This window comes from Cupressus sempervirens, chromosome 11 (assembly GCF_028749045.1).
Source record: "Cupressus sempervirens isolate cs-2001-9-10 chromosome 11, ASM2874904v1, whole genome shotgun sequence".
Lineage (NCBI taxonomy): Eukaryota > Viridiplantae > Streptophyta > Pinopsida > Cupressales > Cupressaceae > Cupressus > Cupressus sempervirens.
Window position 1 is genome coordinate 425,051,102 of NC_143128.1, and position 27,076 is coordinate 425,078,177.

A 27,076-nucleotide genomic window follows, 5' to 3' on the forward strand; every position below is an offset into this window, starting at 1 on the left:
CATAGCTTTTAATATCTTCTCAAATAGCCGTATGGAAAATACCAGAAGCTGAATCACCCAATGTACTTGCGCACGAATCAGAGTTTGTTTGATGAGGTCTGTGTCAACCATTTCCTGCCACCATCTGCTGCATTCACTTCCATTCAACCCTTCAAACTGTACTGTGAGATGAGAAATGTCGGCCTTCTGTGTGGAAGCCTGCACTTTAGGATGCACCTTTTGCTTCTTGCTGCTCGATGCTCCTAGTCTTGCAACCCGGATTCCTAAAGCCAATACTCTCGCATTTTTGGGTAAACATCCATCTTGGCACTGTTCTCCTTCAACTGACCCTTCCACTGTCTCCTTTTTCTTGTAGATTGCATACTCCAATTGATTAATGGTCTCATGTTTTGTCTTTAGTGCAACAAAAAATGGTTAGGTCTTTAGCCACATCTTGCTTCAGCCTCTTTGATACATCTGTCTTTTCCAGCTTCCACGACACCTTTTTACCTCCAGCTCCTGCGGCACTTGCGTTGTAATCAATACCTGAGGAGTGCTTCCTTCTTCCCCTTACCCTTGACAATGTCCTCTTTCCGCCAGATGGCAATGCTTTTTAAAATTTCTTACTCCTTTCCCGTGGCTAGTCTTTATCAATGGAGTTTTGTTTCTTCTCCTCTCCGCAGGATGTGCCTGTTCTTCCCTTCTTCCCCATGGGATGTGCCCATTCTCCTTCTTTCCCACATAGAATGCTCCCCTTCTTTTCTCCACGGATGCTTCCTTTTTGTTTTGTTCTTATTTCAAACTTGTGCGAGACGCGCCTTTTATTTTTTCCCTCTATGCGGGACGCCTATGTCCGTGGCCCCAACGTGTCCGCGGCCACAATGTGTCCATGGGACCCTTGTGTCCGTGGTTGTGATGTGCCACAGGGCACTTTCCACATTTTTTCCTTTTTTTTTTATAATTTATTTTCTTAACTTAACAAGTAAAGTATTATTCATTCATCAAATGCTTCTGTAGAATGTAATAATATTCAATACCAACATGATGCCAATGACATAAGTGTATGCCATATTTATAACATCCGACACGGTGCCAGTGAAGCCACACCATCATGCCCGTACCCATAACCGTCTAACCACTCAGTTCGCCGGACAACAATCTTCAAATGTGAATGTATAGAAGCATGAGAAAATGAGATTTTGTGGGGGATTGAAGCACTATTGCTGGAGGAGAGTGAAGGTTGAGATGGATGAGATATGTATGAAAGTGGAAGGGGCACGGAATTATGCACTGCTAAAAACAGTGCCTTCATCTGCAGAAGAGGTTTGACGTTTTTTTTCTCTACTAGTTTTAATGGAAATCATCATAATTTTTCATTGCAAAAAGTAGGAAGGCTGGGAAGCAATGATAAATTGAGAGTTTTTATTGATTTCTACTCTTATAATTTAAACATTAAAGTTACAACAGTTTGTTCCAAATTGCATGCTGCATATGCTATTTTGGATTTGAAATGAGAGATGCTAAATTTGTTGTCGGTGAGATTAATTTTTGGTGCTGAAGACCATTAGTCAGTAATCATTTATGTAATAATAATGTTTCAATTTCTATGATGTGGTAACCATAGGTACACAAAGCTATTAATTACAAATCTTTATTGACATGGAAGCTTCTAAGTGTTGCAATCCTGATGATAAGTTGTTATACATTTTTCTATGTGTAGCTTGGTGGTCGTGATGCTGTTGCAGAGATTACTGGCAGACGGGGAAGTGTAGTTCGAACTCCGAATGGAAAAGTTTCTTATCAATCCCGAAACACGTAAGATTAATTCCCATTTTATCTCTCTCGTTATAATTTAAATGAAAGTAATTATTTAAGATATGGCAGCAACTTTAACATTTCAGGAAGGATGTCGCTATGGAAATGGTGAACATGAATGAAAAGCAACTTTTCATGGATGGAAAAAAGCTGGTTGCAGTTATTTCTGAGGCAGGATCTGCTGGAGTATCTTTGCAAGCAGACAGACGGGCAAATAATCAGGTGTTTGGTTCTCACATTTAAACCATCACTACTGATACTGTATTTTTGTAGAAAGACAAGCACTATAACTTGGAGATAAAAAATTTGTTGAGGTGATGGAAAAACTAAATGTCACTTTGAATTCATGACCGTGTCAGAAGCGGAGAGTGCACATAACATTTGAATTGCCATGGAGTGCCGATCGTGCAATTCAACAACTTGGGCGTACACATAGATCCAACCAGGCTTCTGCTCCAGAATATAGGTAGTACTTAGTTGCTTCATCTCCTGTCATTAATTTAGGCCAGATAAATCCCCCTGGCCCTTTTAAGACATTGGACATGGGATATGAGGGAAAAAATATTGTTCTCTCAAGCTTGATGATGTAGGTCAGGTGAAATATGAAATATAAACTACTAGCTGATAATTAGTAATTGAAGTGGAAATTGTGTCAAATTTTCAATCAAATGATGATAAGATACAATGCTTTGATCCTTGGTTACCATTTTTGGCTTGGCCATTTCAAGCTAGTAGATAACCTCATCATCCTGTGTTTGTATACTACACGCAATTGAAAAGTGTAATATGCAGTGGTGGTTGCAATTCCTTTATTCTTTTTGTTGTACTTGTATCTGGTCTTTTCTTAGTTTGTTTGGTAAGTAATGAGAGATATTACTTGCTATCAGAACCTAATGATCTGTCCTCTTTAGCATGTGACATTCTGACTTGCTTTCTCATATCTGTTTTTTTTTTATCAGTTCATTGCCAACCTAGAATTTTTTGCTCCTCTGATTGCAACAGATTAATGTATCCTCTCACAGAAGTGTCTAGCTGTTGATACTTTATCTATTGTCAGATATAGCGAGGGTTTGGTCTCTGTCCAGTGGAGGGTTAATGCTTAATGTGTTAAAAAGTGTAATATGCATTGGTGGTTGCAATTCCTTTATTCTTTTTGTTGTACTTGTATCTGGTCTTTTCTTAGTTTGTTTGGTAAGTAATGAGAGATATTACTTGCTATCAGAACCTAATGATCTGTCCTCTTTAGCACGTGACATTCTGACTTGCTTTCTCATATCTGTTTTTTTTTATCAGTTCATTGCCAACCTAAAATTTTTTGCTCCTCTGATTGCAACAGATTAATGTATCCTCTCACAGAAGTGTCTAGCTGTTGATACTTTATCTATTGTCAGATATAGCGAGTGTTTGGTCTCTGTCCAGTGGAGGGTTAATGCTTAATGTGTTAAAAATAATTATCCAGTTTTAGCTGTTGGAACCTTGTCTATCACTGGATGTAGTAAGGGTTTGGACTCCATCCAGCTGAGGGTTCTTAATGCTAAATGTGTAAAAAATAATTTTCCAATTTTGAAAAGACTTGATGCTCACAGTATTTTCTGTGTTCCAATACATATTATATTATGTTAAATTTTCTTCTCATAGTGTTCAGGCCATTACTTCAACGTCTAAATATATTTTCATTTAGATTTCTGTATGTTCTATTCTTCTGCTCTTGCTGCTAATGGTCACTGAGCAAACTTGCAATGTTTTCTTCGCTTTTTCTGCTGTGCATTTTTTCTCATATGATTATGGACAGCAATCCTTTCTCTACATATGATTTGATCTGTCGTGAGATGGAGGATATAATTAATACAGATAACTTTGGAAAAAAAGAACCAGCTAGTTCAAGATTGTTTGCCTAATTTTTAGGATGAGTTTATAGACTCAAGATACACACAAATAAGAATGTTGAAATGGTTTTGGAGACAGTTTTTGGAGGGATTGTGAAATGTGACATCTGATTTCATGGTAACATGAGTGAATGTAATAAATTGTGAATTCATCCCCAGGCTTGGCAACACCAAACATTCATGATAATGTGGCTCCCTTCTGAAGCTCCGAGTACATGCGTCAACATCCTAACCTCCTCCTTCAAGGTTGCCTTTGATGGATTTGTCAGATTCTCTCTAAATTTGATATTAACCTTCAATTAGAAGGAATGCGTTTAGCAAACAACTTAGTCTCATGACTACAAGCATCAAGTTCTTTCTTCCTTGAATACAATTTGTCTTTAAAGCATTTCAAAGAGAGATTACAAATAGTTCATAAAACTATTCCGAAGGAAAAAAATACCGATACTAGAAGCATATGTGATTCTCTAATTCAACATAATTTGATGACTAAATAACTAAATATAGAATTTATGAACATGTTTCAATCAAGAATTGCTTATCTCTTTATTTGATAGATCTTAGGTCTGAATTGTCTGTAGTGACTCTAATGATGGGCAAGTCAGCCTACTCTGTTGCTGCTTACCATTTAGGATTTTCCTTCTACCAGATCTGTGAGACCCCGTAGAGATCACACTTGACAACGCCTCCCTACTTCTACCAGGCCTTAGAGGTGGCATTCGAGAGCGCCTTCTCATTTTAGAGGACACCTTTCCATTCTACACTACTTCTCGCCTATGAGGAGTACTGAGCTCTTTCTTTCTCTCTTTCTTGTTCTTTCCGTGGACACCGTTTGGTGCTCATCTCTTGCTAGCGTTTGCCTTTTGTACTATTCCCAGCCCCATAGACACTCGTTGGTCTCTTGTTGGACATTAATAAATTTATCTTACCTTATCTTATCTACAACAACTCTTCAGTTTGGACAAGAAATTCTAAGATCGGATGTCTTAGAGCTGGATTTGTTGCAATGGGTCTTCTCACCTTTAGACACATGATTTTTCATATAATAATAACAATATTATTTGTAGAAGTAGTTCCTTGTACCCAAATATACTTGTTTGATTCCATAGTAATATAAGTGTAATGCAATAAATTGTGGATTTATCCCTAGGATTGGTTACATCAGAGTCTTCTTAGCTGAGCAAAGTACCCATACGACTAGTAATTCTCAAATAAAACAAAAAGCTCACACAACTCTTGGTTCGTCTTGCACGCATGATAATGGTAGTCGAGAGATCAATTATGAACTCGACACTCATACCAGTTTCAACTGTCACATATGCTAATTGTATAGGTGATCAACTAGTAACTTTGGTTATAGCTACACTCCATTTTGCTGACTTGGAATTATGAATACCTGAGTTCTATTACGAATTACGTTGAAGATTACCTCTGCTGGAAGAGTCGATTCATCGGTAACGCTTCAAAAAATCTGAAGTTCAGTTTGTCTATTTCTTAGAAGATCTCCACAAAGATCACAAACATATATGGTCTAATTCTTTTCAAATCTCATCTATTAAGGGAAATCACGATAATATTGATTCATTAGAATATTTCGGCAACACTCAACTAGTTGTCATTAGGCAACACTCCATCCAATCACTAGGAAGAATCTCTTTCTCTCCAGATGCCTAAACATCTCTCTTTTACCCTTTTCCTTTGTCGAAGTCCATGTGTATTTGCCCAACAATGGTCCTTTATAACTAAGATATTTGATAATTGGAGGCTATTATCAAGGTTAGGGCATCATTCTCAAATGATTTCTGAACTAGTTCCACATGGACGCCATCAATAAGGATTTTCTTGCACCAGCCATGTCGTGGTAGCTTGACATATTGTGTTCTTCGTCCTTAAGTAGCAATGTTTGGATCTTACTAACCTTTATCATCAAGCCAAATTGAATGTACAAATATCGACTGTGATCTTCTTCAAATTTCTTATCATACTTGCCAGCCTTAGGATTGTTTGTCGGAATTCTCAAGTGGTCGAATCAAAGCAGATTGAGATAGAAGTAGATAGGTCTCCATTTTGAACTTCTACCAATGATCAGCCACAACTCTACCTTTCTTCATGCCCACATTGTTTTGAATGCTTTTGATCCGATTTGAATTTTTGTCAGTTTTAGTGCTTCATGATAAGTAGTCCTTTATTATGAAGCTTCTTCCATTCTTCCACTATCTTTAGTGATGCTAAAATAGTTACTCCAGAACCAATGTGTATTCAACTATACTGCAAAGTTTGAATATACTTTTCTGATGTTTTTTTCACACTCCAGAGTCACTGAATTGACATACTTAACTACCATTTGAAGTGGGGTTAGATATAAAGGCGTTGAAGAAATGATACAATTGCAACTATCTCTTCGTTTCTTAACTAGGCTGACCTCATAATAATATAATGAAAATCCACTAATTTTCTTTAATGAACATAAGATTGAATTCACCACTACAAGTCAAAAGTGTATTTTAATGTTGGTTTAGCTATATTGTGTAACTTTTCTTTATTGTGTTGTATTGTACAAACCATTGTAATTTCATTTCATCAAACTATTAGCGGCTCCTAAGAATGCCCATTGATCAAGATCTAGACGAAACTTCCAATCGACATGTAAATTTAATAGAATAGCAACCATTTGGCTGGTATGAAAAGATCTAAATCAGATAGGTTATCATAATTGTCCAACGACTTCATGTCCTTAACATGATAGAGTTACAAATATAGACTATAATGTTGTGATCATTGTCTTGTGTAGGTGATAATACAATCATCATTTTAATATGCTTGATGAATATAGTGCAAGTATTGTTTCTCAGTTTGAAGGCAACCTTAGACTTTCATCATCCATACTTTTGATGGTAAATATAGATCAACACACAAGGAAGGTACTACAAATGGGAACTTTGTATACCAACTGCCAAGCTTGTGGGGTTGGATTCAATGATTCTTCTTAGAGATTACAAATATCACAAATGCTTCAATGTTTATATTCTAGTCATTATGGAATCCCAAATCAAATACTCTCCAATTTGGACTCGATAACATAAGGTGGTAGATATTAAAATCCGTAATTCTTGTAAATAGTTAATTCAATTATTTTGAACTATAGCCCTAATAATGATACATTATTTGCATCAAAGTCTTTTCGCTGAATATTTGACATAAATCATGATTCCTATCTTGTTGTATCATACTGCCTGCATTATATATCCTTCCTAATAGTCTCCTCATTTTTTGATTGGTGCCACTCAACATCAAAAGATCCTTAAGATCAAACCTGGCTCTGATACCATGTTAAAGTTTGATTAGATTTAGAAGTTATAGTAAGGCTGATATTTTTTATTTTTGACTTCTAAGATTGACCGCTAAAGGTACTACCCTGTTTGCCACTAAGATTTCCTTCCCCGTGAAGAAAATTAAACAGTCTTCCTTACCTCTAAGGTTGTGAATGTTTAACTGTTAAAAAAAAGTTGGATCTACAATATGTGTAAGCACTCCAAATGTAAATTTCTAACCTCTAATTGGTAGCTCCAGTGGAATAAAAGATCTCCCCACAAAAAGGTCTCATAACTTTATGGTAGTATCATGGGAGCCAGTCACCACTTGTGGATCCGTTCCTTGTGTGAAAATTGAACACATGGTATGTTTTTATGACCACTAAGTGCATATATCTAAGCCATAGTGCATATGTCACATACTCTGTAGACGAATCACAATCTCCCCATACAGAGAATATTCAATGTTGGATGAGGTGCGAGACAATAAACACCACTTAGGTGCCCTTGATAAGAACGGATAACCTTGTTATGCTCAAGGTCCCAACATTTGACTTGCTTATCATCTCCAACAGAAAACATGTAAGGATGTCGAGTACTTATGGTCAAACCTCTTATCTGTTCAATATGTCTAGTTAATGTGATCTTGAGCTTTGTTGTGGCTATTTCCCCAAATCTTTATTGTTCGATCAGCCGAACCTATACTGAAATTTAACACACTTGTCTAGTGGAACATTTACATTATACAAAGTGTCACAATGCATACCCGATCAATATAAATAGCACTCTGTCACCGCAACCAACAGACCACCAAGTAGTATTTCCAGCCTTGATTTTTCATGGGAAATATCAAACTCCAGTTCACATAAGGTGTCACTACGACTCAAGATGCATTAGTCCTGTACGACTCTCGTTATTCATTTTGCTATCAATAACCTCAACGGGCATTTCTAATGACTATTTTATTCTTTTTCAAATACCAAGGAATTGCTGCATCTTGCTCAAGCAATGTCATTAGTTATATCTTTGCAAGTTTTAACACTTCCCTGTAGAATGCTCCATAAATTCCACCCGTAGCATGCCAAAGTCAATGAGACTACGCATCATGTTTGTATCTCCTGCTACGTGCAATGTTACCTCTCCTAAAATAGACAAGTGTCCAAACTTCTTGACAGACAATACTTTTGGTCTTCCAATGCTTGGAAAGCTTAGAAGAATTTTTTTTTAGTTGGTATTGGCTCCATGTAAAGCTTCCTCTAGGCTAGTGCGTGAATGGGAAATGGAATTCCAGTGTTTGACTAATTAATGGGCTCCAAACTTTGATATTCCTTCATAGTAATGGTTCTAGAGTGCTAAACCTTCTCAAAAATCCAATGTTATTTGGCGGAAACATTAAGCACAATTGAAATCATTCCATGTGGCACAAAATAAAGGCGTTGCAATATATGGATTTTGCCTACAATGTTCCTCTGTCACCGATTCTTCCTATTGTGGAACTCCAGAGGCTTTACCAACTCCTGCAGCTCATCATGTGTGTTCTAAACAGTAACGGCTCACCCGAAACAAATCTTCTAGAATGTAACGACACTCCCAATTATGCATGGAAAAATGGCCTCGAAGAGTCACTCCTAGTATGTAATGACTTGGCAATTCATATGGAATTCTCCAGTAATCTTCGTAACTCTAAAAATTATAATTTAGTCTTAAAAATTGTATATTGTCTCCTTCAGTCATGTGACAATCTAGCACTCTGGAGTTACAATTATCAAACAAATTTGTATTTCTTTCTTAGAAGTTGAAACGACCTTTCCGAGGCCCATTTTAGCATTTGTCGGACTTCATGATAATGACCCTTCCTATTCTGGCAAAAATCCTTTGATGATGATTCTTGCGGTCTTTGAAAATTCCTCCTAACATCTAGACTTCCTTCACTGTATAAAAAATTCCTTGCACTAAACACACTTGTAAAAGATTCAACTACTAGCCATGATGTTTGTAGTGATAATTCTCAGAACTTATTCCAGAACTGTCATTATGTTGCAAATTCTAACGTCTGATTTACTCATGTCACCAACTTTTATCCCAATTCCTCCTGCTAGGTAAATACCATTTCTATGTTCTCGTATCGACACCAGAGTTGTAGAACATCAACTCTAGTTCTAGAGTCTTCTCGATTGGTACTCAAAATTCTGTCAAGACTCCATCACCGTTCGAAGGCGAATACTTGAATTATTCAGCACCCTAGATGTCTTTTAAATTGCGTCACGACCAAAATTGATCATGTATATTTCACATTGATTTAGGTTCGATGGATGACTCTCATCTAGAGCCTCTTGAAAAAGAAACAATATTCTTCATCGAATGCAAACTATTGCCATTATATAGCATGTACTTTCTTGTTCATGAATTTGGACCTTCAAGAAAAATATATGTGGAATGAAGGCAAAGTTCATGGCAAAAACAAAATATTTATATTACCAATCTTCAATATTTTTTCTTTATTTATCAACTGAAATGGCTCGTAGATATGTACTCTCGATTACACGACAATTAAACTCAACCACTAGTAATTGAATCCTTTGCCAAATGTTTGTCTACCAACCTTATTCTGCGGCTATATCTGCTTTCACACGATGATATCCTCTTTTATGATTGATTATTGCCAATGCAAAGGGGAGATGCTGTCTCAATGTCGAAAGTGTTCCTATGACAACAACGAACTTGAACAAGGGTGAGAATTGGTCTCACCACAAAATCTTAGATAATCTCAATTCGAATACACTGTCGTCGCATGGCTCATAACGTATTATAATATTGAAGCCTTTGCCAGTAATAGCAATCGCTGAATAAACTCAATCTGCCTTGTTATTGGAGTAAAATATCATTTAAGTAAATTGTTATTGGTCTCCAAAACATTAAAATCTCCAACACACTCTGTCTTGCAAAATGATTCCTTTACTTAGAGAGATAAGATACTATCCTGAAACGTCCGAGTATATATGTAGAGATATATAAATTCCACAAAATCTTTAATTTTCGTAGATAATTATAATCTTACTATAATAATCTTCTTCGTGAATTCAAAAATAATTGTTTCAATGTTAACCCTTCAGGTTGGCAGGGTATAACTGCTCTGATACCACTATAGTATGCCCAACATATATTTACCCATTTCTTTTTCAAAATAATATTCAGAAAATAAGCGTATGAAGTTGCATTATAAACCAATAATATAAGACCATAGATTCTCATAAAATTCCTTGAAATATGCTACTGCATTATACATCAGCAATACAATAACCAACATTCAAGATCCAATCTTGAACACAAATTTATAGTCAAATTGGAATACTAAGAAAAGCACATGTAAGCACATGCGAGACACAGTGACGTCTCCACAGATAATGGGTTTGTGTTCATTGTCTCTTGGCACGAGGGTTTTTGTCCTCCTGCTAGATGAAAGCTGAAGCTTTCCGAATAACTCTGACTAGAGAGAAACTGAAATTTGAATCATAAACCAAGGATACCCCAAATCAGTGAGTCTCTCTCCTTTTAATTGACAAAGCTATGGCTCTTCGACTCCCTTCGTGTCTTTTAATCTTATTTTTCCTTGTCATTTTAAGCCCACTTTATAATACTAAATTGACCTTTTATAATTTTAATCCACGCTTTCATAGTCAATTTTAATAGTATATGAATATTGTCTTTAAATTTTCTAATGTTCCAAAAATTGGACATTACAATGTAGAAGATGCAACAAAGGATATTTGATGGATTGAAGGAGATCTTGAAAATAACTCCTGCAATTGCTTGAATACTTGAATCCTTGATCTTTAATAAAGGGATGCTTGAAGAGTGCTTGAATACTTGAAAGCTTAAAAACTTGAATGCTCAAGTGCTTGAGTGCTTCTGCATATATGATCTTGGATGCCAAATGGAGGAAATGGAAGGCCTTATATAGAGCTCAGAATTAACTAATTCCTGTAGGCCAACCTGCCTAGGAATTAACACCCCAACGGTATTGAGACATGGAACCCAAACATAGGATCCAAAATAGGGCCCACTCAAGGCTGCAGTACGACCCTGATTAGCCTATCAGGGGCTTACTAGGGCCCAAAACATCCAGGCCCCTTCGGGATCCTAAAATAGGTCCCGAATCCTAGAAATAAGGCACAGAGTCCAAGATATAGCCATTTCGTTGTGGAGAGAAGATTCCAAGTGGTTAAATGAAGGGAAGGAGACCTAGGAGGATAGATCCTACCTCAAGCTTAATGCTATGAAAATTAGAGCTTTTAAAGAGGATTTATTAGGTTTTACCCCAATTCCACCTAGGAGGAAGAGCATAAAAGGGAAGAAAGAAGGAAAGGTGCAAGGAGATTGATGATCAAACATTAAATAGGTCCTAAGTCTTCGTTGAATTGGAGTGCTTCCAATTTAAGACGATACATTTAGTCCCACTTTAGGTAGACTATGGACTCTATTCAAACTCTTGGTAAGGTAGAGCAGAAAGGATGAGATACTCTCATTATGATCAAGGAGACAAAGGATTCGTTGAGCCCACAAAGTATTGAGGCTTTGCTAACTCCTAAATCATAGTATGAGATAGATCACTGATTGAAAGAAGTAGAGAGAAGAGGAAAGTGATTTTCTTGCCCAATAGAGCACCCACCCTATTGTGAATCACTGGAAGAGCTCCTGCAAAAGATGGCATTGAATAGTCTTACGGGGTGGTAACCTACTTTTCAATCCATCAGAGGGCTTATCCATGGATCCATGTTCTTCGTATCACTATGGAAAGGTCCAACAAGATTGTGTTAACCATAGACGAGATTTATGCATTACCCATAGACGAGATTTAGCATATGTGTATGTAAACGAACGAGAGACCTGATGTCAAGGATGCTTACTTCCTATATTGAAGGTATGCATGAAGAATCCGTTCTTTAGGATTGTGTATAATCCATAAAGGGTTCCACAAGATGTGTGCAAAGAGAAGTGATGAAGTATCAATGCATAGATTTGAGGATAACTTATTAAGTATACTAAGTATCTAGGGCTAAAGTACCCCAAGCTATACTTAGAATCCATGCTCACTACACCACGTTTCAATTGCAAAACTGAGAAAAGCATATGCTCCCACGTTAAAGTCATTGCTAACACTTTAAGAAGAGCATTGAGTTTAACTGAGTACACGTACATCCATTGAGAGACATTTCCATATGGGATGGCTCCAGGAGAAGATAAATCAAGTGAAATGAACATACAAAAAGCATAAAGGGATCTACTAACTTTGGGGACAACATGATCATATGATAACATGTAAATATAATATCAAGTATGAAATATCATCATCCTCGAAAGGAAGTAGAACTACAACATAATGGAAGAAAGATATGTAAGAGTTATGAAGATGAGTCTTTTTGGACTACCACCATGAAGACCGAAAAGAATTGGTGCTACAATGTTGTAATTCCAAGAAGACAACATGTGGATAGAAGTACGAATAATAACACATGTACAGCTTTACATATAACAACAGATAGAAGAGGTAAGATAGAAATAGAAGAATGATACAATGTTTTTATTCCTTTTTAGCATTTTGACGACAAACCAACAAGGGTTGTTTAAAGAAATTTAAACAAACATTAAGCAAATTCAATACAGGGGAAGTACATCAGAAGACAAACACACCAAAAGCTACTATGCTAGAGCACTCACTTCAAGCATGTTGCCCTCCTCCCCTATCTCAGTCAGTAGTAATAAGAGAAGGTGGATAACTTGCAAGAGTAGTTATATCCAACACAATAGAAACAATAGCTAAATTCAAAGACCTTTTAGAGAGTCACTATTCTTAGAGCTAGATGTGAGCTTAAGTTACATAGAAAGCATGTTAGGTAAATCAACATCAAGACCAATAATATTATGCTCATCATCATCTAAAGTATCTTCTTCATCAAGATTAATAGAAATAGAATCCAAATTAGGAATATCATATCTATATATCTCATTAGTATAATTAACATTCTCTACAGATAGGGGCTGATGAGAAGGATTTATACAAGCTTGAGCACGAGCCGGGCAGTTCTTTTGACGTTTACGAGCATGCCAATTACGTTTAGTTTTATTAGAAATTTGTTGAGAAGATGATGAAGGATCAACAACCATAGGTTCCTCACCTTTTGATGGCACAAGAGGATGAACAACGAGAGGTTGAGAACTAGAAGGAGGAACTGCACTAGGAGGAGCTGCACAAGAATGGGGAACCACACTAGAAGAAGGAACCACGGTAGAAGGATTGATAGATGCAAGAGGTGGTTGACATTAGAAATAGAAGAATCCAAAGAAATATCTGAAGGTGTACGTAAAAGACCATGAGAGATGTCCCTTGGCATACTCAACTCAGCAACCTCTGACAACTATGAGCTTGGTAAGATTGAAAAATATAATCTGGACGAGTAGGAGGTATAGTAGGAATAGAAGGCAAAAAGTAATCAAGAGTACCACAAAGTTGAGGTCTAGAAGGATGTAATGTTCCCCATCTTTCATACCCTCAACGGAGTTCTTAGCTTTTCATTCTCCGAAGGTTAAGTGGAGAAATAAGGAGAAATAAATTAAATTAAAGTCAATAAATAAATAAATCTAAATATTTAATTAATTTAATTTTCTAGAAGCACAACTAATTATTGTATTGGAAAGGGGGAAGCTTCTAGAGAGTGCATTTTCTAGAAGCACAACTAGTTATTGTTTTGGAAAAGGGGAAGCTTCTAGAGAGTGGAATTAAATAATATTTTATTTCCTTCTAGAAGGGTGAAGGAAAAGAATAAATAGAGGCGAAAGTTTCATTGTTAGGCATTCAATTATTGTCAATTGCATTTGATATAAACTTGGAAGAAGAAACTAAGGGTTTCTGATTTTAGTTAGCCATTGGAGAGCATCAATTCTTTAGTGTTGCAACCATTTGAGGTGGTGAAATATCCATTGAATTTGGCATTCATGAGAGCTTCATTTTGGAGTTCTATTTGTGCTTAAATTGGAGAATACATTTATTGCTGGCTGCTACAGTACGCGTGAACAATGCTGCACTACAGTACTTATACATAATTCCGATTGCAACTTTCATCTCCATTTGTGGGTATCACTATTATCAGGTTCCTCTTGCAACTATTAGTAGTTAGCACTGTAATCTTAGGCATATAATTTTGTTGTTGTAAGTAATAACTCAGAATCAGATTTGGCATTGCTGTAGTAATTATTGTAAGCCCATTTGTCTTGGCAAATTTATAGCAACATTGTACATAAGAATGAATTCAATAAATGGGATATATGTTGCATACCATTTGTTTGACGAAATGTCCATCTAATAGCATATATGATCAGCATAATAGTTGTATGCCAATTGTTTGTGAAAATGTCAGTTGGCTGTAGGTATGCATTCCATATCTAGTTTCCATGTATATGCATTGAAAATACTAAAGAGAACTGCACTTGCATGTTAGTTCATCGTAAGAGTAATTGTAATATCATTTGCAAACATACTGAATTTCTTAGCATCATTCAAACTATATCAAACAATCTGAAACACAACAAAATTAGAAAAGAGAAAAGTAGCATACAAGTGTTTGACAATATTCCTTGAGCTAAATAAAATCAGTCAGTTTGGGTAAGGGATATTACATTGGTATTAGAGCTTGCTTGCAAAGTGTTTGACAAATTGTCAAACAATTGGATTTGAGAAGGATTTAGTGTTTCGCGAAGTTATAACCGGTTGGGGTTATTACAGTGGTATCAAAGCTTGCTTGCAAAATGTTTGATGAAATGTTAAACAACTGAACTAGAGAAGAATTTGGTGTTTGACAAAGTTATAACCGGTTGGGGTTACTACAGTGATAAAGACTATGATTGATCATCTTAATCTCACCATCATAAGGAAATTTAATACACTGATGAATAGGGGAAGCAATGACTTGGATGGAAGTCAACCAAGGTAAACCAAGCTTCACTTGGAATTGATTGAAAGTAGGAATGATGACAAAGGTACTATTCACCACTTTACCATAGAGCTCAATAGGGAAAGAAATGGATCTTTGAGGAGGATACAAGAAACCATTACAAGTCTGAATCCAAGTATCAGTTGAATCATATAAATCATGATGTCTTTGCTTAGCATGTAAAACTTCCTCAGCAATAACATTAACCATAGAAGTAGGATAAAAAAAGACATCCGTAAGAAGGATATTTTGCAATCCAAGTAGCAATATAAAGAGGACCATCCCAGCCTTGAAAATATCACCATCAATAAACAAAATATCAAGTGCTCTAGTATGCTTACCATTAGGTTTAGGTTTAGGTTGATCATTTGATGTAGAGGGAATATAATTCTTAGGTGGAGGTTGGGGTTGAACTACATGTTCCACAACATTTACTGGATTGTCATTCTCTCGTTGTAAGGTATCATAAGCAACGGTCACCTCAAGAGGAGAAGAAGGATGTTGAATAATAGTATTAGTTGTGTGTTGAGATAAATGATTGCTATAGATTTGAAAATTTTGATTAGAACCTGTCACAGATTTATTTCTAGTATCACGAGTATCAACAAATAAGGCATTAGAATCAATCAAATCCTTAATCTTATGCTTCAAAGAATAACACACCTCAGTATCATGGCCAGGTTGATGATGATATTGACAAAAGGCTTTAGTATTAAAGTGCAGACATCATGTAGAAGTAGTTTAACATGAAGAAGTATAATCATATTAGCACTAACCAACCTACCCATAATAGAATGTAAAGACTCATAAAGAGGATTAAACTTACAATTAATCTGAAAAATAGAGGAAGAAGTATCAATGCCTCGAGATGCGGCAACTACTTGTTTATCCATTGTATTCATGCATTAGTTAATATTGACATAATTTTTAGGTTTATGGAATTTTTTATGATTAGGTGCAGCATCACTCTTATCAATAGGTACAAGAGCCATTGGAGTGATGCTTTGAAACTAACTTAGTTGTAATTGATAATGATGAAGCGGTGCAAAAGGTTGTGAAAAGGAAGTAAACTTAGTAAGCAAAATCTTATTTCTGTTTTCTTTTTATATATTTGCAAGAAACATATGCTGAATATCAATATTAGGCGTAGGATAAAAATTTGAGCATGTGAATGCTTAAATTGACCAATAAAATCAGTGACATTCTCCTTAGGACCTTGTTTACAATGCATCAAATAAGTCAAAGAGACAGAAGGACCAATATTATTCTGAAATTGTTGTAGAAAGGCATTAGCAAGTTTATGGAAGGAATCAATAGAATAAGGTGGCAAAGAGCAATACCATTGCAAAGCTTTGCGAGGGAAGGTACAAGAAATCAACTTAGCTAAAGTCCTATGATGATGAGCATAGTCACTACATGGAACTTGGAAATTCTTAAGATGTGTCATAGAATCACCGGTACCATTATAAGTGTCAAGGCAAGTCACATCAACTTGTTGGGGAGTAGTGGTACAGATAATGTCAAAACACAAAGGACTACTCATAGCACATGTAGCAACATTAAACTTAGATTGAGTAAAGGAAGCAAGTTGTTGTTACAAAGAAGACACAACCTGAGCAAGACTAAGGATAGTGGAATCATTAGAGGAAATAGGTAGCATAGACACATTCGATACACTAGGAAGGGTGTATGAATTAGTTGGAATAGAAGGAACTATTAAGATAATATCTTTAATATCTTTATTAAGATATTATCTCCTTAGTTAAATACTTTCTATAATGGTCAACTACTTCTCTATAGTCCGTCTTTCAATCTAGATAAGAATGTTTCATATCTTGTCTCTTTTGTCTTTAGTCCAGATAGGAATGTTTCCTATCCTGTCTTCAGTTTTGTTTCTAATTTCGTCTTTAGTCTATGTTGTTTCTAAAAAGAAACGACGTCCTTGTAATTCTTTATAAGGAACACATTTGTTCCTTTGTTAATATAAATCAATCATCTAGAAATCCGTTAATCTGCCAATTCTTGAATCTTGTAACATGGTATCAGAGCCATTATAAGGAATTTTTTGAAAAATTTATTATTTCTTTCGAAATTATCTGCTAAATTTTTTGAAATTATTTCTAAGGATTTCTCTATAGCCCGTCTAGGGTTTCTACTTCTTTGAGAAATTTATTTGTGCACATCTGAGTTTCGGCTACGGTTTATGGATCTGCAAATCACGTCCATACAAAATGAAAGTCGTTTATATCCTTGGTCGTTTTTATCTGCTCACGAATGGTAAAAATCGTGCCTTCTCTCTAAAAAAAATTGTGACCCTAATCTTGCATTTTGATGCCTTAATCTGCAAATCACGTCTGATATTATTTTGCTTGCGTCTGATATTTGGCCTGGAGTTTTTGTTTGGTCTGTAAGTCGTGTCCACAATAGCTAGGGGCATAGTTTGCAAACTCTCCGAGTACTCTCAATTTTTTTGCTGGCCGAGTACTCTCAAGTTTAACTCTCATGTATTTATAGATGTAAAAATATGTGGGTAAAAGGTCTCGATGCAGAGAAAACATTAGATTAGATGCATTTTTCACATGATGATAATGCTATAAAACTACGCATTTTCTCTGTTGAGATGTCAATTTCTAATTTAATACATTTTGTAATTGAATTCTGCAAAAAAATATGTTTCTTTAAGATATTTTAACTATCGATACTTCTTGATTTGTCGATTTTTTTTCGAGTTTTTGTCGAGTATATGGCTAGTTTCTGCCAAGTTGAAAATTTTGGGCTGGCTGAGTACTCTTCGAGTCCGAGTCTGCAAACTATGGCTAGGGGCTCCTTTTTTCTTGCAAATCACGACATTCAATCTAGTATTCGACTCACATTTTTGCTTTGCAACTTGCGATTTGGTGTTCGTTTTTCATGGCATTTCGAAAGCCTTGAATGTCGCGTTTTTCCTACCAAAAACGTACCCTTCACCTAGTCTTGACATCTCTGTAGTTGCAAGACCTCTGGTTCGACTTTGAAACCAAAATCGACCATTTTCTCTGCTTATTCTACCTCTTTGGCCGTCGACTGTTATTTTGCTCGAAACACTAGTTTTTGACCTCAAATTTTTTTTTTAAAGATTCTTGGTGGGTTTTTCAAGATCTCATCTAGGTCTTCGTCAGATTTTCTGGGTACCTTGTTTTTCGTGCCTCGATTTTTGGGCCGACGGATTTACATTGTGATTGTAGATTCCTTTTGGGTTTTCCGTCTACTCTTCTGGGCACTTGTCATTTTTTTTGAGTCAGCCTCAACATTGCCTCGAACTTCATGTAAATGGCATCTTTGACTAATCTGATGTTGGAGGGCAGTCTACGATTCAATGGCCACAATTATAATCACTAGAAGCAGCGCATGTTAACCATCTTTGAATATCGTCGTTTGGATGAGCTTGTTCTAGGCACAAAGACTCGTTCGACCTCCGACCAAGCAGAATAGGACAAGTTTGATGATCGCAATCGAGAGGCTGTTATGCTTCTTAAGCTCTATTATTGATGATCAGCTATCGCAGATTCGTTCTGGCAAGTCAGCTGCAGAAATTTGGAAATATCTGAAGGAGCTGCATGAAACATCTGACAAAAGTTGGGCATTCTTTCTGAAGAATCAACTGTTCTCCATTATGATGGATGAATGTATGTCTTTGCAAGAGCATCTGACAAAGATTAAGGACTTCCGCGATCAGCTCAAAGCTATTGGTCGGAAAATGGAGGAAGAGGATATGGTAGTCATCACTTTGAAAAGTCTACCATCGTCTTACGAGCACTTCAGAGAAACACTCAACATTACGTCAACTAATGTTGATCTAAAGTTTCCAGAATTATGCACCAAACTTCTGTAGCAGGATCATTGGAAACAACAGTTTGGTAGTAGTGCTTCTACAACCTCTTGAGAGCAGGCATTTGCTGCAAAATCTTTTCAACAGAACATCGGCAACCATCAATCTTCTCAGCCTTTCCAGCATCAACCCTCTGCTCAATCCCTAGATGGCTCTACGAAGCAAAATGTATAGTGTAATTACTGTCACAAGTTTGGCCATATGAAGTTCGAGTGCCGGAAACGTTTGGCTGCCCAAGCAAGACAAAATGCTTCCCAGCCAACAACACAAGTTGTTGAGCTTCCTGATCAAGGCGAAGTTGCATTTTTCGCCTTCTGAATTTGTTTATGTTTTCTTCAGTGGGTTTGTTGATTTCCTCCTTAAAAATCATTTCATGTTGTCTACAATATGTAAGTTTGCATGAGATTTTGGGTTTTACCGTTTTTTCCACAAAAAACGAAGTTTTGTAATTGCAATCTCATTTTGAGTCATAGCACTCTTCTGGCAAAGCTTCTTGGTTTCAGCATTTTGTAGATCCAGGGAGGGTCTCAGTTATCCCAGAATGTTCCGACATCCGTACATTGACCATTAAGGGAGGGTATTAAGATAATATCTTTAATATCTTTATTAAGATATTATCTCCTTTGTTAAATACTTTCTATAATGGTCAACTACTTGTCTATAGTCCGTCTTTCGGTCTAGATAAGAATGTTTCATATCTTGTCTCTTTTGCCTTTAGTCTAAATAGGAATGTTTCCTATCCTGTCTTCAATTTTCTTTCTAATTTCGTCTTTAGTCTACGTTGTTTCTTTTAGAAACACCGTCCTTGTAATTCTTTATAGGGAACACATTTGTTCCTTTGTTAATATAAATCAATCATTCGGAAATCCGTTAATCTGCCAATTCTTGAATCTTGTAATATGAACTACAGGTAGAACACTAGGAACCACAGTAGGAGGATAAGGATAAGTGAAAGGAACACTATTATATGAAGGTTGTGAAGTGGGCCATGAAATAGGCAGAACACTCACAGGAAAAGAAGGATTAGGAAGACTACTAAGAGGAGTAGACGATTGAACAAAAGTAGTCCCAATAGGAGCAACATAAGTAGATATGCTAGAGATAAGTGTAGAAATAGGCAAAGCATGTTGAAGAGTAGAAAGTGGTGGAGCCATTCCTAGTGTAGATGCAGCTTGAGTCAAAGGCTTAACATGAGTATGGACAAGGTAGGACCACTCAAAAGATTAACACCATGTTCATCGTTACAAATCACTTTCTTAAGAGCATCAAAAGAAGCAATAGTATTAATATTGTGATTTTCTCGAAGAAGCCAATCATGCATTTTATCAATCTCATTAGCAATATTATCAACTTGTTTAGGAGGAACCCTTAAAGCATCATCCTCATCATGAGATGAATGGGAAGAGTCATGCTCCATAAGAGGATTAGGATCATGAGAAACCATAGGGTCACTAGGGTTCCTGAGGTGAGGAGAAGAGAAATCTTGATCAAAAAGAGCAACGAGTCTACGAATTCCCCTAACAAGAATACTATAAGTAGGACTAAAAGTAGTAAAGCTCATACACTAAACAAGGGAAGAAGACAGAAAATAAATCTAACCTTTTGATATGAACTAAAACACAATGTAACGAAAGAAGATATAAAGCATACAAAGATACAATGAAATGCAAAGATCTAACTTTTAGTATGGGGATGCAAAGGAGAATTTAATACCACAAAAGAAAGTGTTGACATAGACGGGTTCACCAATTAGTGTAGTGTTCGAAATGTGAATAAAAGATATGAAACCTAAGTTCATCACATAACCACACACATTACATAATAGGGAGAGGGAAGTCAAGGAGATAGGTCCTTTCAACGCCAATTCTAAAGAACCAGATCTAGAAAGATTAGTGCTAACCAACCAAGAAAGGAGCACTAATCCAAATTATGTCTCGAGAACAATAGAGGAAACGATACCTAAATCCTTCAAAACCCTAGATGATATTATAAGCTAGGGCTAGATACAAGACAATATGCTAAAAGGACAAAGAACGTAGACAACACACCTTTTAAAATTGATTTTATGCTTGTACTGATTAAAATAGGTGAAATTCAATAGGTCAAAGTTTGAAACTACACAATGGACAAAACCCAGAAATTGTTCAACACTCTGTCAGGCCTAAACTGAATTATGAGGGGGGACCTGGTCATCGTTGATGCATTAGGTGTGACCCAGTCAATCGTGATAGAATGAGTGCGATGTTGATTCTAATTTCGCAATACTGAAGAAAGCCGATGGGGGGTTTTCCTTAATCAAACCCCTGGTTAAGAATTAACCTTGAATTGAAATAATTGAAATAACATGAATATAAAGTAAATTTACAAATTCATCTTACAATAGTAGGATCTATTGAATTGAATGCACAATTGATTTGGATCAAGAAAATGAAGATGAGTGGATGTAGATGATGTAACAATAGATCTTGTATGGATTAAAGGAGATCTTTAAGATAGCTCTTGTAATTTTACTTGAATGCTTGAATCCTTGATCTTCAATAGAGGGATGCTTGAAGAGTGTTTGAAGACCTGAAGGACTGAAAACTTGAATTCTTCAGTGCTTGAGTGTTAAAGTGCTTGTGCATGTACGAACTTGGATGCCAAATGGAGGAAATGGAAGTGCTTATATAGAGCTCGGATTTGACTAACTATTGTAGGCCGTCTTGCCTTGGAATAATCCCTCGAATGTATCCAGACACAAGACTCGAACACAGGGGATCCCTTTTGGATCCCAAAATAGGTCCTGGATCCCTGAAATTAGGCACAAAGTCCGAGATATAGATGTTTCGGTGCAAAGAGCAGATTCCAAGCGGTTAAATGAAGGGAAGGGAGGACTTAAAGAGGGTAGATAATACCTAAAGCTTAACGCCATGAAAGTAGGAGCTTTTAAAGAGGATATATTAGGTGTTACCCCAATTCCACCTAGAAGGAAGGACAAAAAAGGGAAGAAAGAAGGAAAGGCAGAAGGAGATTGATGATCTCACATGGTATGAAAGATCCCTGATAGATGCCCTTGCTGATCTGCTGTAGTTTTTAAATTAATAAACTATATTTTCCTGTGATTTCTTTGATAGTCTTTGAGAATAGACAGAAGTTGCAGAAGGTTTTGTTCTTGTTTTGGGTTTTTTGATAGTTTTCACAATAGTAATGAATAATGAACAATAAACATGAGAGGAGACTGAAAATAAATAAGAATATAGAGCCAAATCAGAATTGCTATAAATCGTACCATGCGGATTTCTGATTTATAAAGCCAAATAATAAATCCAATGCAGTTCCAAGGAGCTTACATCCAACAATGATGCCAAACTGCTGCAAATGGCAGTCGTAAGACTGCAAGGAATCACGTCCCAGCTGAAAGACTCAATCTGTAACGCTGAAACCATAAATCTGCAACCTGAATCTACAATAAAGAATGGTGTACTCTATCCCTGATAGCAACGCACACTGTCTAAAGAATCCAATGCCAATAACTGCCGAGGGCTACGTCCCAGCCAATCCAGAACCTGGGATTTGCGTCCCGGATGAAGAATTGCTCTCTCAGAGCCAATTCACAAAAACAAGTTTTTCAATATGCAAAAGATGATCTTAGAATGAAGCTTCCATCTCCTTATAACCCCCTCTCAATTGCAAATTGAACCCTAAGTGTCTCCAAGTGGCATTGTGTAGTGAAAATGTTATAATTTCTTATTTTAAAGTGGTCATGTTACTAGAAAATGACCTTTTTCCTCATAGATAGAATTCCATTCACTGAAATGCCCTGAGACCAAAGAGAAAGATTTAGAGAATTTTGAGACCTTTCCAACTAGCTATCACACCATAGGATGCGCATCCAGATGAGGCCAAAAAACCCCTTATTACTCCAAAATGGCTAAAACTTAACCTTATTTAATTTATTTAATCACCAACTTAGAAAATATTTAAATATATTAAAATATTTCCCAAATGGTCCCAAAAGGCCCAAAATGACCAATCAAACATGAATCTGATCTTGTCACCTGTCTGTGACTGATGCCGAACAAGATGGGTCAACTGGCAGTCCATCCCTAAAAATAGGAATGCCTCCTAAAAAATAGGAGATGCACTCTAAGTCTCCAAAACGTTCGCCAAGGTCTCCAAATGCCTCTTAGACCACTCCTAGTCAATCCCTACAAATTAGGAATCCCTCCTAAATTGTAGGAAACTGTTGTCTACTACTCCAAAGTACTTGGGAATCTCATGCATGACTCTCAAAGTCCTTGGGTTGGTTCCCTCTATGCTCTGCTCGCCTATGGGAACCAGATAATAGACCAACCTTGCTAGAAATGTTGTCACTAAGGAGGGGCAAAAATTGGGGACATGACATGGTATTAGAAATAGGTTTATGACAACTCATGAGGGAATATTGATCCGCTTTAGACTTATTTGCATTGATTGTCTGGTTATATATTTTTTTGATTTTGTTTGCAATTGATAGAAAGATGTTTCTCCTTTCTATTTCTACCGTTTCTCATATACTTTGTCTTGTTTTTGTATCTTATTTTTGTTTTCTTTTTTTGTGGGCTGGATTGGAAATGTGTTCGTATCTTTATTCTTCATATCATACCTTTGTTGCTGGCTCTTTGTCATTTTACCTTTCCTATGTTGCTTCTTGTTTTTGACGATGATTACATAAAATCGTCCTCATTTACCTTGGCGATGTATTTTTGGTCTTGTCGATGTATTTTAGCATTATGCCATTTTTAGGTCTTTGTATTTGGTTTCACTTCTTCGTGTTTCCATTGTCAGGGTCATCTCACTACGATATCTTATTAAGACTTTGACGTTTCTTTCATATGTCGTTTTTAATCTTTTCTTTATGTGTCATCTGTTTCATTCTAGATTTTAGCCATTTTGTTTTCTATTTGTTTTACATCAGGGGTTTGTCTCTTTGTATGAACGGCTAGTGTTATCATAAACTTTAGATGTATATTTGCTTGTTCAGCCATTAAAGTGGCACTTTGGCCTAAGTATGTTGTGTCCTCCTTTGTTGTTGTTTTTCTTGCCGTGTCGTCCCTCTTATCTCTCATTAGTGACACCACTTATATTGTGTCAAGTTTTTTCTGGTGAAGCGATTGTGATTCGAGCTTCAGTTTATGCAAACTCAAGGGATCTTCTTGTCATTGCATGATGTATTGTATGGATATCTTCACATCTTTCATATGGACCAATGTCCTAAACATCTATGGTAGCGTGTCTCATGATTTTGTTTCTATATTCGCATATTATTTCATGCGTGTGTTTCTAGGGAGAGAAGATTCTAAAATGGGAGCAGGTAGTGAAGGAGAAAGTTAGATAGGCGGTCATGGTGAATTTTTAGGAACTATCTCAGTTGCTCGATATTTTTCTACAATCTGGGAAGCTTTTTGTGTGGAATATGCAAAATGGGCTGCTGGTTGAATGCAAGAGGAGAGTGTTGTGAACTATTTCAGAGTTGTTATTTGTGAGAACATCAATCTCTACATGGAAAAGATTAAAGTAGGGGAGTTTCCTATAAATCTGTAATATAGGATTGAAGTGTACATGGAGTCATTTCTTTTGAATATTATAGAGTTGACAATATCTCTATAAATCCGTTATCAAGGATTGAGGCGCTAGTCATACTCGATGCCTCATTCATTGCTTCACCTAGTTCAGTTCATTAATGCCGTCTATACCTATATGGTGATGATAGTTCATGCTTTATGTGGTCATTGAGTGTTGATCTTCATAAGAAGTTCAAGAGTAATATTTGGCTACATGGAAATTTGATGGGTTTTTGTAATGGTGGATCCTTGATCTCTTGCGAGAGGTGAAAAGTATCGAGGTGGAAAATATCGAGAATGTCTAAGCTTGATCTACCAGATACAACTATTAGCATCAAGGCGTCACCTGCACTAGTCAAGAAGGCCAATGTTGTGCAACTATCTCTACATCTCTTTAGACATTGAGTATATGAGCATAGTTCTATTGATTATTAAGAGTTAACAACTGATTAAGCTTAAGAACATTTTTGAGATTTGATGCATTTAAAGAGATAAGTGTCTATGATTACATCTCAGAATATGGATCATGAATCTTGAGAATGGTGTATGATTTTAACATTGATTATAGTTGATTTTATGATTTGTTAAAATCTCTTTTGGTTGCAAGGTAGAACAAGATGCAATGAGATGAGGATGTTGCTTATTGAGAGGGAGATCTTCAACTTTAGAGGGAGGTTACATTAACTATCTTATTGTGGTGATGTTCTTGTTGATTACGAGTTCTTATTCATGTGAAATTAATAAGGTTGTAATGACAACTATATTAGCTCTTTCACTTATGAGGTAAATCATGGTGAACATCATGTAGAGAGAGATTATAATGTCATCACATTGAGAGATTCTGGGATGGGTGTTAGATCTCATATTGAGGGATTCCATGACAACATCATGTTGAGAGATTTTGTGATGTAAGCTAGTTGTGATCCTTGCAAGCCTGTCATGTGATTCCATGATAACATCATGTTGAGAGAGTTCACGACTCAAGTCGACTGTGATCATTGCAAGCCTATCAGGTCGAGCGATTCAGTGATTTTTGAGAGAGTCCATTGATGATAAATTTAGCAAATTTCATTTTTGCTAAGAGGGAAAGCCCTTGGACCACCCTCTGTGAGTAGGTATGGTGGAAGTCATAAATTATGTACTTATGGTGAATTATGTTATGCTGAGATAACATGTTTTATTATATGAGAATCTGTGTGATGAGAATTTTTCATTAACATCTTTGGTTGCAGCTATATCTAATTGCTATGCTAAAGATCTCTCCCCTGTTAAGATGGAGTGTTGGAGATGGTAATTGTGATAGAGATCTTTATCTTTGATTCTATGAAATAGAATTATGACTGTTATGAGCATCTTTTGTTGGAAAAAACATTTGTAATAATATTTGAAATAATATTATACAAAGTAGCATGTGTCATGGGTATGGAAATATGAAGAGTTATATGTTTGGAAATTAAAGAGACCTCCAGTTGTGTGATGAAGATTCTCTCTATTCATTATATATATTGTATGAAGCGAAAAGTATTGTAAACTGGAACATTTCTTTATCAATAGAGTGATATTTGTGTTGTGTGGCTGGGTTTTTGGCTTTAAGTGGAAGGATTTTCCTAGGAGAGCTTCTTGTGTCTTTTGTATTTGTTATGCTCACCGTTATTGCTGTTTATTTAATATTTTCTAAGCTTCCATTAACATCCCCGTGGTACACAGGTAATTTCTAATGATCATCTAGCTTGTCGAGTTGTGAAGATTATATCATTAGCATACTATGATTTCCATACACCAAATGTTATCAGCACATTGTTATGGTTGTTAACTTATTGAATGTATGCCTATAGATGGGTATTTAAACATAGTGTACGTTTTTCTTGACAAAGAGGCCTATGTGAATCCTTTTTCTTTCTTTGGGTTCTCTTTTGATTTTTTTCGTAGACTTGGATAGACACTATTTGCTTGGAACAATCTAGCTGGTTTGAACTAATTGATTTCATCTTTGGTTTTTGATTCGTTTGTATGTAAATTTGGTTAGATTTCTCATCTTCTTCTTAAAATCAAGAGATCTAGGATTGTAGTCTAAAAATGAATTTTCAAGGTAGAATATATATTCGTCTTGATAATCTTAGAGCATTGTGTTCTTATATTGTCCTTCAAAATTTTTGGACCTGAAAATTTATAGAATGCCAGTTAATTTTCCAAAAACATTCACAGATTAGTTTTTACAAATTTGGGAGGAGAGCGTCGGTTTGCTTTCATTGTTGCTAAAAGGTTGGAAACTCTTGGGGCATTGACACAAGGTGATCGTAGGTATGTTTTAGGCTGATTTTTTGAACTTATTTTGATTGTTGTCAATTTTATATAGCTACTGTATTTATGACACACTTAGTTATGGAGAGTAATTTATCATTACTTTATTATTTGAGCATTAAATATTGTCTATTGAAGCAGTCATTCTTTGATTGATACTTTTTATTGGTTGGGCCTGTTATGCCTTGATGTGTTAAACATATTATTGATTTGACCCTTACAAGATTTTATTTGCAGGGCAGGACCATCTTTGAGTGCTTATAATTATGACAGTGCTTATGGAAAGAAAGCTCTCGGTATGGTATACAGGGCTATCATGGAACAGGTAAAACAGCTGAATTTTATC

At 36.1% G+C, this 27,076-nt stretch overlaps 1 protein-coding gene across 7 annotated transcripts in view; it reads left to right on the forward strand.

Moving 5' to 3' along the window:
• The window catches only part of EMB1135 (RING/FYVE/PHD zinc finger superfamily protein), a 286,460-nt gene that overhangs the window by 139,354 nt on the left and 120,030 nt on the right, over nt 1–27,076 (forward strand). For all 7 annotated transcript variants that reach the window (XM_089811317.1, XM_089811315.1, XM_089811319.1 and 4 more), the window contains exons 18-22: nt 1,700–1,794; nt 1,881–2,016; nt 2,154–2,260; nt 26,635–26,730; nt 26,968–27,055. In XM_089811317.1, coding sequence (XP_089667443.1) covers nt 1,700–1,794; nt 1,881–2,016; nt 2,154–2,260; nt 26,635–26,730; nt 26,968–27,055 — 522 coding nt within the window. The remainder of the gene's footprint in view (nt 1–1,699; nt 1,795–1,880; nt 2,017–2,153; nt 2,261–26,634; nt 26,731–26,967; nt 27,056–27,076) is intronic.